General features: G+C 38.9%; 1 protein-coding gene across 1 annotated transcript in view; it reads left to right on the top strand.

Moving 5' to 3' along the window:
- Positions 1–13,302, top strand: part of csmd2 (CUB and Sushi multiple domains 2) — a 232,329-nt gene that overhangs the window by 33,374 nt on the left and 185,653 nt on the right. The window contains exon 3 of the mRNA XM_044171930.1: positions 4,602–4,714. Coding sequence (XP_044027865.1) covers positions 4,602–4,714 — 113 coding nt within the window. The remainder of the gene's footprint in view (positions 1–4,601; positions 4,715–13,302) is intronic.

Below are 13,302 nucleotides of genomic sequence, written 5' to 3'. Positions count from 1 at the left end.
CTCCTCAGAGGCACTCATTTCTGAGATTATTCAACTTTCCATACAGTAGAAACAGCCAATGATTTCCCATAACTGTGCTATTTTTTTTAACTTCTCTATCTTTCCCTTTCTCTCTTCTACTGTCCCTTACCCTCTTTCATCCTCCCTCCATCAATTTATCACTCACTTGAGACACCTGTGCTGCAAATCCATTCTTTTGTATCGCTCAGTCGCAATCATATCTTGCATCTTTTCCTTGATAACAGACAATCCCCCAGCTGGCTTTTTGACAATACCAGCTGCACGCCTCAGATTGCCACAGCCCATATCACATTGCAATACTTAATCTCCCTTTGCATGTGAAGCCAGTTTCTGTGTTTGTTTTCTGATGGTATCCATTTTGTTTTCTCTTAGCCTGATAAAATGATTCGGGGCCGTACCTGGCTTATGCCAGATGATCACGGTTTGGATGCGGCAAGAAACCCACTGTGTTTGTAGACCCTCGCCCTTTTGGCCCCTCCATCATTCTCTCTATCACCCCCCCCTCTGCAGTGCGCTGCTGAACCAAGATGGCAGCCTTCCAACTCAATTTGCGGTCAGCGAAGGGGCTATTTGCATGAACATGTGTCCCATCGTTTAGCTGATATCCCACCGTGACAATTTCACAGAGAGGAGTGAAATCATGCATATATTAAAGTCGTCTTCCCTTTTTGGCTCAATTCATCTTTCCCACACTGGTGTTTTGCAATTTTTCCCCACAATGTGGTACTTAAGGATTAAGTGAAACACTGAGGCCTCTCTTAACACTGAGAGATAAAAGTGAGGGGTGTAATAGATTGTAAAGAGTGGGATACACATGCAGTGAGAGAGTGCGTGTGGGAACTTAAAATGAAAATTAAAGTGGCTCTTGGGAAGGGAAATTTGTAAAAAGTAAGGTGAACAACATTGTCCTTTATTAGAATCTGTAAATCAGGGATCTATTGCGCGTACACACTCACACACACATTCATGTCTATGTACAAATGAATCAACCTGTGGTGACGGGCAACAAATGAACAGTGGACACCTGTTTTTTAGTATATGCGTGTGTATGTGAGTACTGCCAGTATGTGGGTGGCAAACATGTTAAATGGATTTTAATAGCCGAACCTGGTAAAGCTGCTGCTGAAAGCTGGTCCTAATAAGACAAGGCTCATTACTCAAAACTATATTACTTGTTTCCAACATAATTTTAGTGGATTGCTTATTAGTCCCTCAGAGGTTTTAGTTGCCACACTACTCGTTACAGGACTTTATTAAACATTTCCAAACATAAGACGGTGTAGTCCCTCATTCGTCCAGAAGTGTTCTAGCTTAAATTTCTGAGTTCCCGGTCAGAAATTAAGCTACTCCCTTCCCGGTCCATTTTTCACAATTGAGAATGACTTCCGGATGGGAGCCAAAACGTCTTGATTCTGAAAACAGTGTCCAGATGACTACGACTGAAACCTTTTCTACGATCTCCAAACAGTGATTCTGTCTGCTCTTACCTTGGAAAATAAAGATAACTTGACTATGATTTGACTGGGTTATACTAGAATGTTAAGGGAATCAAAAAGCATAAGATCTAGGGTATTCTTATCATTTTGATCAGTAAAATCAAAATAACTAATATATAACGGAGACTAGTAACTTTAAAAGTTTGATATATTGGGACGTACAATAATTAAAGACAACTATAGATTTTTTATTTTATAATTGAAAACAGCACATGTATGCTATGTATCAATTCAAACTCACATCATGCAGTGTGCCTTTGTGCAACCAGAGGGCACCAAACCATTATCCATGACCACCCCTGATTAATAACTGATCCAGTCTCAGTAATTGTTCTAAAAAATTACAAACTACTGTATGGTAGCTAAGTCAGGTGTGAAAGCCCCAGAGACCCTGATTCAGAGGTAATAAAGTTAAATTATTGAGGTGACATGCATAGCTAAATGTATCATTAGGAGATACCGGCCACTGCTACCTAGCTAGTAGCCCCGTTTGGTCTACCACGCAGTGAATGAGATAGGCTAGTTGCAATGCAAACTGGGCTACCTATCCTTAGCTAGCGGGTTAACTTAGCTAAAACTGTACAGTTACAGAGCTAGAGCTAGCTAGGTAAGCTTCATGCTACATTTAGGTGGAATTATGGTTTTGACGTTATCTTTCATTTAAATTTCAGTGTCAAATCATTATACATTTTTTTCTTTCGCAAAACTATCAAGAAGTCTCAAATAATGAAACATAAACAGAGGGAAGGTTAGGTGTGGGGGATATTATTTTTGGACAATTCAACTTCATCTTGTTTGTTTAACTGTTGTTGATCATTAACATTGAAAAAAATGTGTACTTAGTACACACTGCTGGAAAAGCAATTAAATCACTTTAGCATTCTATAGGCCTAAATTGCAAATATGATATTTGTCACCAGTTTTATCAGTTCTAGGTTAGGGCAGCACACAAAATCCCAGTGAAACAAGAATCATATGCCCATGTTTATTGAGCAACTCCGAATCACTCCTTGAAATGATGCCAAAAGTTTGATTAGGAATAGTCCCACCTCAAAGCAGCACTGGAGGGTTATTTATGAAGTTCTCCTTTGAGGGTGAATCAAAGTTTTACACACACTCTGAACCATAAAATGAAATTATCTTAGTTTATTGTACTATTTGTTGCAGGAAAGACAAGATTAAACTGAAATTAGCATTACTTGTATGACAAGAGACTAACACACTAGTAAAGGCTAAAAATATGATCATACTAAACTGCTAAAAATGATTTAAATGACCTTTTCTTTTTAAATGTCTTATACTAGTTGAGTTAAATCTAGTGATAGTCAATACCCCATTTTATCTTTGTGTCTACTGTGTAAGAAGTCCTATTAAATGAGCATGTGCCTTGGCTACAATAATTTAGGCAATGTTTTGGCACTGCCTTTGGTCTGGGGGAGTCTGTGCGTCATGTGCACCTGGGCCACTTGGCCACAACATCAAAGATCATGCATGCATAATCAGTATGTGTTGATACTGTGGTATGGATTAATTTAGTATGTGTCCTAAACTGTGCTTGGAACAATAATATTATGTGATGTTATGTGACACTGACAAATCCAAGAAAACTACTACATTGCATAAAATGTTTTATTTTACATTCCTATTTATAATTAAGCAATTATTGAATAACGGTGTTATTGGATCTTTAAGGTGCAGTAATCACAGCTGTGATGTCCCAAATATTTACTGCTTTACAGCTGTATGTTCCTGTTTTCTACCAAGTGAAATTGCAAAAACTTTCTACAGAGTGGCTGCAGTGTTGTGGATTGACCAATTACATCCAGGACAAAAGACAAATGTTTCTCCTATCATTGTACCACTGCTGGGAACCCCTTACAGGTTGGAACAGCTCTGCTGTTCTCCTAAATCTTAGAAGAGATAAGATAATTCCAAGGTAAAGAAAGTTGCTAAAATATTTTTTCTCCCATATCTAAAAGTAGGATCAAATATGTGTCACTTGGATCATTTTGGGTAAATTGGGACCAATTTCATACTCATTAAAGTTACATCCAACGTGAAAAGAAAATCGAGTACTTAAAGGGCCTATTCACCACAAAATCAAAAATACATATTTTTCCTCTTACTTGTAGTGCTATTTATCCATCTGAATTGTCTTAGCGTGAGATTTGGCGATATCGGCTGTAGAGATGTCTGCCTTCTCTCAAATATAATGGAACTATATGGCACTTGGCTTGTAGTGCTCAAAGCAGCGAAAATACATTTGAAAAACTCAACAGCAATGTCTCTTTACAGAAATCATGACCCGGTTACTCAAGATAATCTACAGACCTTGTTGTGAGCAGTTTCATGTAGGAACTATTTTCTTCCTACCAAACTACACCCGTCAACCATATCACAGCGCAGAAGGAAGCGTGCATCTACTAATCTAGCCTAATATTCTAACTTATAGTTTAATATTGCTAGCTCACGTAGCACCACTAAGCTAGCTAATGTTACAGCTTAGCCGAGGAGGATGCCATTAATATTTACATCCTGCGCTGTCACAAGCACGAGCCTCTCAAGCCTCTGAGTAGATGCACGCTTCCTTCTGCCCAGTGATACGGTTGAACTGTCCCTTTAAGACAACTTTAGACTGAGACATGGTGAAATGGACACTAAAGGTGTAAATTGCAGCATATTTTCTGTTCCAGTTGAATTGCACAAAAAAGTACTGGTTGGCTGTTAGAAATGGTTGTTGACTCAGAGTCCGACAATTTTATGTTTGGTGTCTGTTCAACTGTTTGTTCATTCCCACACTGGCTGCTGTTTTCCTAATTTACTGCGAATACATGATTGCAGTTACTCTGTCTTCGCTGATGGAGAGAAATCTGTTGAGGGTTTCTGTCCTGTTAAGGTCTGGGCATTTTAATAATTTGTGGATGATTCAGAGCCTCGTTATACAAAAAGTTATCCTTGAATGCCTGAGGGAACAGCTGGCTTGATGGAAGTGGGCTTTGTACCTGACCTTGCAACCAACTGTGATGTTGATTGGATCTTTTTTTTTGTCTGACCGTTATTGTCCTTCTGTCCATTTATTCTCAGGTTAACGGGGTTCCAGCTGCCTTCACCCATTGTGAGTACAGGCTCCAGGCTCACACTGTGGCTACTATCTGACTACGCCGTCAGTGGGCAGGGATTTAAAGCAGTCTATGAAGGTAACGCAACTTCCATGTTACTTGTTTTTGAGCCATAGGAAAAATGATCATGTTACAGCATAAATGTGGATGTGATTAATTTAAACTCAATCTCAAAGTACTTGTGCAATAAGCCACATAAGTCACTACTGAGATTTGTGACTGTTTGACTCATCTTCAAGTCAAATCTTCCTTAATTCATTTCTACATCATTGCTCTCATTCCAGTAATTTATGCCAATAATTTAATATTGTGGGCTCATTCTTTTAGTGTTTCATAGCTGAATGGGAAAAGGCTTCAGTGCTACTGAGCAAAATCTCTCATACATCCTAACAAAAGGAAGAAAACAAAGTGAGAAGGAGAGAATATGGTGTATACTATAACTCATATTATGGTAGAAAATTAGCAGTGTGCACTGAACTGTATTGTATCATCAGACGGTTCAATTTAAAGCCATTCTGTCCAGCTAGGTTATCATTTCTCCCTTCCCAGGACAGGACTGGGACCTTTATCATGGTGACGTGGAATGCTTTATGACCCATAGCGGGATGATATTAATGATGGCACTCCTCAAACCCACGCAGGAGGAAAGGCGAGCTTAGGGAGGGGAAGGAAATACAAGCAGGTGACTAATTAGGCTAATTCCCTGACAAGAGTTTGTCAGTCTTTTTGAGATATTGTGAATGTAGGGATGTGGCTCGATGAAGCAACATCAAGCGACTCGGGAGGCCTAAGACCACATTGCGTGACTAGATAAAACCAAAGACAAAAGAGCGAAGAGACTGTTTGTTAACTCCACTGGGAGGCAATTGGGGCGTCGTGCCTTTCTTTCTCACTAGTGGAAACAAAACTGTCAGACTTGTCTAGCTTCTGACCTTGGATGATGTAATTGTCTCTTCCTGCAAATATGTTTGTGGAAACTTAAAAAAACAACAAGGTAACTATAGTCATTTAACACTATAAATTATTCATTTTTGTAGTTTGAACACTTTTACTACTTGAGTTACTACTTTCTCGTTCTTTTTTTGTACTGCATGCAGTCATACACTCACATGCAGACACTCTACAGTCTATGGCACACACATACATCAATAAAGCTAAGTGAATAGTGTGAATCTTGTGGTGACTTTGGTACCAGGGAGACGAAGCCATAATTACCTGTCATCCACCTCTCATGACACTGGCGAGACAAACTGCAATGACCCATGTCATATGGGAAAAGAGAGAGGCCCTGCTGTGCTGAAATGGTGTTGCCCTGTAGGTTGGAGCGAATGTTAATTGGAGAGTGAGAAATACAGGAGATATGCAAAGCACAGCATCAGGTCACTGTAACTGAATGGATGGAAGACAACCCACAGTTGGCCTTTATTGCACAGCATATGCACACATACTGTATGTATCATAGCACTCTATTCCTTATTCCTCAGATAAAGTGAAACTGCATCCCTTCTCTGCTTCCCTTCATTCTGTTCTGTTATATTCTATTCTCCTCGTCCTTTGAACCTCTTTGGCAATTTCCTCATGGCACACGTGGGTTCTTTGACTTCTCTGTGCCACCAAAATCCTACTAGGGCTCCCTGGCACAAAAGCCAGAGATAATGAACCTCCACCCCGTGGCTAGACCTGTTTTTATCTGGTAACTAATTAAAATTAACACAAGGCTTAACATCAGCTGGATGGTGTGAGCAGCCTAGGTAAACAAACCACAAAAACAAAAAAATCCATTCTGTGTATGTTCCATGCTGGTCAAAGCAAATACTGAATATGTTTCAAAAGAAATATGCCACTCTAGCCATTTTCTGTGACATGTGTAATGCCTGAAACATTAAGTTAAGAAATAAAAGGAGATTTAAAGTTTTAATTTAAAATTTGCCCATTTGTTAATTTCCACAATAGACCTTTTCTTCTTCTTTGTATTTTTTGGCAGCCTCACACCTGCTGTCGGCTGGTGGTAATGTGAAGTTTAAAATTAACTTTTTTGCTATTGAACTACCCAGGAACCCGAGAAACAACAGTAAGATGTCACAGAAGCTGACACACTGCTTTGTGCTGCTTTGTATAAAGTCGGTTTGACCAGACGCTACTGGCACTGAGCCACTGGTCTGCTTTGATTTGATTAGTTCACAGTTAGAAATAGTGCATAGTGGTCAGCAGGGAACAAATTTCAGAACAGGCAACGAACAATGGTTGTACATAATCAGAGAGCTCACTGTGTATCATCTCAGGAAGTTACCAGTATCTGGTGTTTGTCGGGTGATAATTTTATTATTATTATTTTATTTACCCCTTCAATATCTTCTCACAGATAGAGTTCCATGTAGCTCAAGCTCTGCTTGTCAGATTACACTGTTCTCATTTGGCTTTCTCTGTCTGGACAATTGTTATTTATTTATGCAGTTTGTTTCACTCCATTTGAGCCAAAGGTACTCATAAACAAATAACTTAGCTCTTAACTGGTCTTTTTCCTCGTCTCTTACTAAAGGACCAGGTTATATCATAACCAGTCTGTCACATGACGCATTTATTTGTGTGCATCTTTGTAATTTCCATAATTTCCCATTTTAATGCTATTTGATGGCAAATACTCTTAGCTGTCATTATTTGTTCTTTTTCCCCACACAAAACGGTGCAGGGGCAAGTGGAGTGTGTTATGTTTACCTCAGGGAAAGTAAACTTGTGAATAATGTACTTTAAAGTAAAGAATGCCAGCTGTGTGTCGGTGAGCATTACCAGAATGCAGCTTGCTTGCGTCACAGCTACAATTATGGGTTTTTACTGGAACAAGTTTGAAATTTAGGCTATTTTAGTTAAGACAAAAGATTGTTGAAATTGCTCTCGCTCCGTTTGTTTTATGCTTCTGCTTAACCACTGTCCTATCTTTAGCTGTTGTTGTGCCTGCTCATTAGATATGACCCACTGCCAAGCCAAATATGACAACTGTTGTTCTTGGCTGTGTAGAATAGAGTGGTTGTACTTGGCTGTTGTTGGAGGGGATCAGTGCATCTCTGATTATGTTTTTGTGCACGTATGTGCATACATTTGTCTGTGTGCCTTAGTATGTCTCTGTGTAGGTGCCACTGAGCATGTGTGTGTGGCTTTTACTCACTGGATGTCCTTCCATTTTCTCAAATGGGATAAATGTCTTTTTTTCTTAACCTGATTGGCCAGATTTTGGCAGTAAAACCTCAGTATTCTACAGCCTCTTTTTATTAAGACTGTGCTTACCATCCACCATTTTGGTGCGAGCCCATCTCCTCTATATTAGATATCTGTTCTGTTTCAGCCCACACTGCAATAAGCCTAAGTGCTGCACAGTCCATCTCCCCAACACACTGCGTAATGGCCGAGACCACTCTGGAATCTCTCCCCTCTCATCACTATGGCAACCACCAGACTCCTTTTTTCCGTCTTATTCTTCTCTTTCTCTTCTCCATCTCTGCAAAGTCTTTATTCATGTTTAATCTTTAGCTACAGAGAAGGAGGCTAACGGAGGCAAAGGGAATTAGGAACATTTGCTGAGCTTCTGGAAGTATCTACTGGGAATAGAAGAGAACTCTTATTTCTTCATGTCTTACTGCATTCCTTGCGCTCCACCATTGCCTGTTTTCTATCGGTTTTCTCTCCTTTCTCTGCTCTACCTTGAATCTCAACCTCCACGGCTCCCATATTTTGTTGCCTCCTCCCTAATGTTATCGCTCTCTTTCTTGCCGTGATGATTATTCACTCATGTGTCGCCAAGTTTCTCTTCCATCTGTGTCTTAGTTGCATATTCAGTGTGCCTCCCAACTGGGTCAGCTGAAGAAAAAAAAAAACAGCCAGCCCTGCCGCACGACTCAAGCAGTCTGCCTCCTCAGCATTAAGTCACTGCAGGTGTCTGAAATAGGAAAAAAAAGACAAGCACACAATATTTAGTAATTTAGTATATATTTTTTAAAACCAGTCTTGCTTGTATTCACATCTCCAACTTTAAATGAATTACTTATTGTATGTCTAAGATCTGCATCTGAGTCTAATGTGGATTATAAGTTAATTTGAACAACATAATAGTAGTACTGCATTATGAAGAGGGGGGCTTCAAAAAGAAAAATCTAAATAAAATGGGAATCAATCAATTAATGGATATATGAAGGGTTTGGTGTAACAATAAGCCACCATAAGCAATTGCATTTTTTCTGAAAGTGAGTAAAGGAGCAGCAGAGGGAGTCCTTCCAGCAACACAGCCTTCTCCTGCATCCATCAGAGCTGATCTACAATAGTGTCTCTATCTACTCCCCTCAACCACCCCCACTCGCCTCTCTCCCTCCTTCCTATTAGCATGAGAGAGAGGAAGGTGGGGGCCGAGTAGATGAGGGTGATGAGAAAGCAGTGAAGCATGAGTGTGTCTAATGCCTAATTGAAAAATGAGGCTCGTCCCCTTAAGTTGGGGACTTGGCCGAATGAATGTGCGGTGACAAAGGCGAAAGAAGAGTACAGTCCTGGATCAAATCCTACAATCCCAATGTTCTATTTTCCCTCCACAGGGACTAATACACATTTTACTCAGGGGTATATGTTTGTGTGTTTGTGTCTATAATTTAAAGGGAGAGGTTGAAGGGCTTTTATAACCTGCTGAGCACCTAAGAGATACTTTCCTTGGATGTTGTTGCTGCTCATTGTGGTAAAATTGGCTTTGATTAGGAAAGATGCACAAAAGTAATTGTTTTCCAACGAGCAATTTACATTGATTGTTTGAATGATTTTGATTGCATATTCAGCATCATTCAGCAGCCATATTATATTCCTGTCTTTTCTCTATTGACGTATACTGCCTTCTCGCAATATTAGCAATGCAGTCTGCTTTTTAGAGGTTCTCATTTGGCTACAAACAATGCAGTCCATGATCAAATGTGACTAGTAGCCTCCAACATGAAGTAATCATCATTGTACAAGAAGAAAACAAAAACACTTAAAGAACATGCCTATAACACATGTAAACAAATTACCATAATAAGTCAAAAAGGTTATCAGGCCAGCTGTAAATTACTCTTTTATTGTTTTTAGTAATGTGTACACACGTGTGTGCTTTTAAACAAGAATAAGGCCATTACACATACAGTTTGCATGGACGCGTAATTCCATTGTCCTATGTCTCTGTAGCTGTTATGGAGCTCTTGCACTGTTAGTAAGCATTAGTTTAAGGTGAGCTTGGTGCTTTTAGAGGTTTAGCACACAGTTGAGGGTTGTTGTTATGTTATTGAAGATTAAGTTCTGTCAGCGAAGATGATGTTACTTTAATGTGGATAAATCAAAGAAACACACTTAATAATAGGTTGTGTAATGTTATAAGTTTGGACCAAAATAGAATACTGGTCTCAGTTTTTCATGTGTGTTTTTAAATGACTATACTGGGAAGTTTTTGGGACAATTGAGGAACTAAGGGGCCAATACCATAAAACTCTTTTAAATGTCTAATTACACAGTGTTTTTTCACACTTACATTACAGTAGCCGCAATGGACACTATGAATGATTTACAAGTACAAATCTGAGATAATAAATTTGATCCTTATACAGTACCTCAGCTAAACCATGTTTCAACTTAAAGGCACAATGTCTTTCTAAACTTACCTTACACTCATGACAGTAAAAAACAAAGCAATAGGTCTCATACGTCCATTGGGTGAATTTTGTGATGGGTTACATTTCATGCATTCAGTGTATTTTGTGGCGTTAAGCTTATCTTTTATACAGAAACCCATGCTACTCAAAGCAGCCTCTCTGATGGCCTTGCGTTTCACCTAGCTTCAATTTGCCTTAAATATCTCATGAGAGCTTGCTGACATTGGGTTTGATGGTTTTAATAGAGAATAATTGAGATTAGACTTAAACTTGATTAATTTAAACATTGCTTTATTACTGCTTAGTACTGGAATTTGTGCAAACAGAGGTGTGACTCTATATTAAATAAATCGAAATAGGTGTACCATGCAACTGTTTTTAATGTAGTTTTCCTCAGTACAGTACAGTTTTCATGGTAAATAAATTACCTGAATATGGTGTGCGAGTGTGCTCTGGCAGAAGGTCAGGCACCGGAGAAGGGCATGGTCCCTTTAAATGTCAACATGGTTTCAAGCTGCTGGCAGTCGCATCAGGGATGGAGTTTGTTAAAATGCACTGCAAATACTGTGGAATAGATACTGTGGAACATAATTTATAATAGAGTAAATATGGTCAGAAGGCATCTCCAACAAGCTTTGATATCTTTTACACCCCAAACACTGCTGACTGTAGTTCTTATAAGTGTATGCATGCACATATGCACAGCAGTCTTTCCTCAGCTATGAAAACAAGGAGGCTGGTGCTACTATGTTTGCATGCTAATCACTTTTTCTCTCTTCCACGTTCTGTCTCTTTTTCACACCTTGTAGCAAGATTTTAAAACTGAGGTTTGGTTTTTCCCTTCTGCTTGAATGTTTAATAAAATGATAATATTAGGTTTTTGTTTTTTTTTAGGTAGGTATGGCTTATTGCCATGTTGTGCTGTCGTGACAACTCAAGCTCTAATTTATGCTGAGAGTCTAAAAGGGATTCATGAAAGGGGCAGGAAAGAAATATTTTTCATATCAGCATTGACATGAAATGAATCCCAAAATAAATATTTTATTCTTAATTTCACTGCCTATCGGCTGATTATTTAAAAGCTCTACGTATGTCTCAGTAACCACTGCTCTCTGATGCACTTTAACAGAACAGAAGTGAACACATTTAGCTGAACCCAACACAACTAACACATGCCTTTTTAACACAGTAATACTCACTGCATGTATATGCGTCTTTCAATAACTGCAACTTTGACCCTTTGTTTCTTCAGAGTTTTGTTCACACACATCCCTGTTTACTTGGCCATCTGATGTGAAAAAAGCTTGTTTTAAAAGATTGTCTTCTCTCCTCATTTTTCCAGGGATGATCAAAAGTATGCTTTTTGTAGATTACAAAAGTTTGATTAGACTCAATTATGATGATTGGAAAAACTAGTAAGTCACATATTTCAAATGACTGTAAATATCCTTTGGCCTTTGAGTTTGTTAGTTTACTGACTAACCTGCAAGGTGTTTGTGCAAACCAAGATAAAGGTGCAGATACATGGTTAAGGAGTTTCAAGAAGATTAAATTTTTGTTTACTGATGTCTGCTCTCCCACAAGTAGTGACTCACCGCTGTTATTTCCATGAAACCATATGGGTGAAATCCTCACCTGGACTTTCTGAATACAAATTTGTGTATGTGTGTTTTCCTGTGTGCAATTGTATGTCCTCAGTGACTAACCAGGTCCAGAACATCTTGATCCTGTATTTAGCTGCTTTTATACAATGCAAAACCCAGGCCTTGTGAAGTATTTTCATCATCTCCCTACAGATTCTTTTTAGAGAATTCATTCAACAGTGAAACCTTGCAAGCCTTCTATTAAGCCTTCTAGCAAGACAGTATTTGGTTTGCAATTTCATCCATAAGCATATGTAAACCTGATGCCAGTATTATTTATTTCTCTGAGCCTTTGCTTCATGTTGTTATGGTTATCTATAAAACGCCAGCTTCAGTAAAACGTTTGAACTTGAAATGTTACTGAAGTTGCTGTAATTGATTGCAAAGTGCATCACAGTTTTTTTCAGGAAAGCCAAAGCTAATTCAGTCATTTTTGGAAACAATAGCCTGGTGACTCTGGTGGGACTGTTAATTACACACCTGCCTTCACAACAACATAATGCCTTTCTAATTTTGTCATAGAGACTCCAGGTCCAATGTAGTTGCTACACAAATCAAAACCTCCTCCTAGAAATTGGTTCCTTTATGTATATTGGATGTATTTGTTCACGTGGTGCTGCTTTTGCTCCAGGGAGAACACCACAGTGACAGGCAGATATACTGTATGTGGAAGAAGCCAGGAACAAGTGCTTCCTATTTAGAATGGGGTTCAAGAGCCTGAACTTAGTTATTGTTAAATGGAAGCCCAGCTATTATGGGTTGTAATTTTACTGAATGTATTTACTAATTTTCTTGTAAAATGTGGGCTGTCTGGCACGTCCGGGTAAGCAGAGCTTCCACTCTGGCAGATTGTAGCTGTTATTAGTGTCTGGCATGGGAATCGGCCGCCAGCGTGTCTGACCGTTAAATGCTTCTGACACTTAATTAATGGCCGATTGTTGTGTGGCAGTTTTCCGTCAGCCTAATGAAGACTGTTTCGGCTCGCACCCACACCCACGCACACACACTTACATAAACACACTACTATGTCTGGTAAGCACACTGACTTTCATAAACACACACTGTAAATCAATATTCCAATGCACCAGAAACATTCAGACAACTCTCAAGAAATGTTGATGGATTTTTACCCATAGTGCATAAGTATTTTAAGCCTGTTTTTCATCTTTACTACTAAATCAGTGAATTGCTTTTTTTAATAATTTAGGATAATTATGAGAAAAAGAATATTTTCTGGCTTTATTTCTCTGTATCTCGTATTCTCCATATAGACAGTTAAATGTTTTTGACTTCTGAACAATCTAAATTATTTGTGCACTCGTCAGAATAGTGAGTGAATTCAAACACCAGCTCCTTAGACTTAGGTCAA

This window comes from Siniperca chuatsi, linkage group LG17, assembly GCF_020085105.1.
Source record: "Siniperca chuatsi isolate FFG_IHB_CAS linkage group LG17, ASM2008510v1, whole genome shotgun sequence".
In the NCBI taxonomy this organism is placed as follows: domain Eukaryota; kingdom Metazoa; phylum Chordata; class Actinopteri; order Centrarchiformes; family Sinipercidae; genus Siniperca; species Siniperca chuatsi.
The sequence above is the reverse complement of the archived record's forward strand: the minus strand, read 5'-3'. Positions and strand labels throughout refer to the sequence as shown.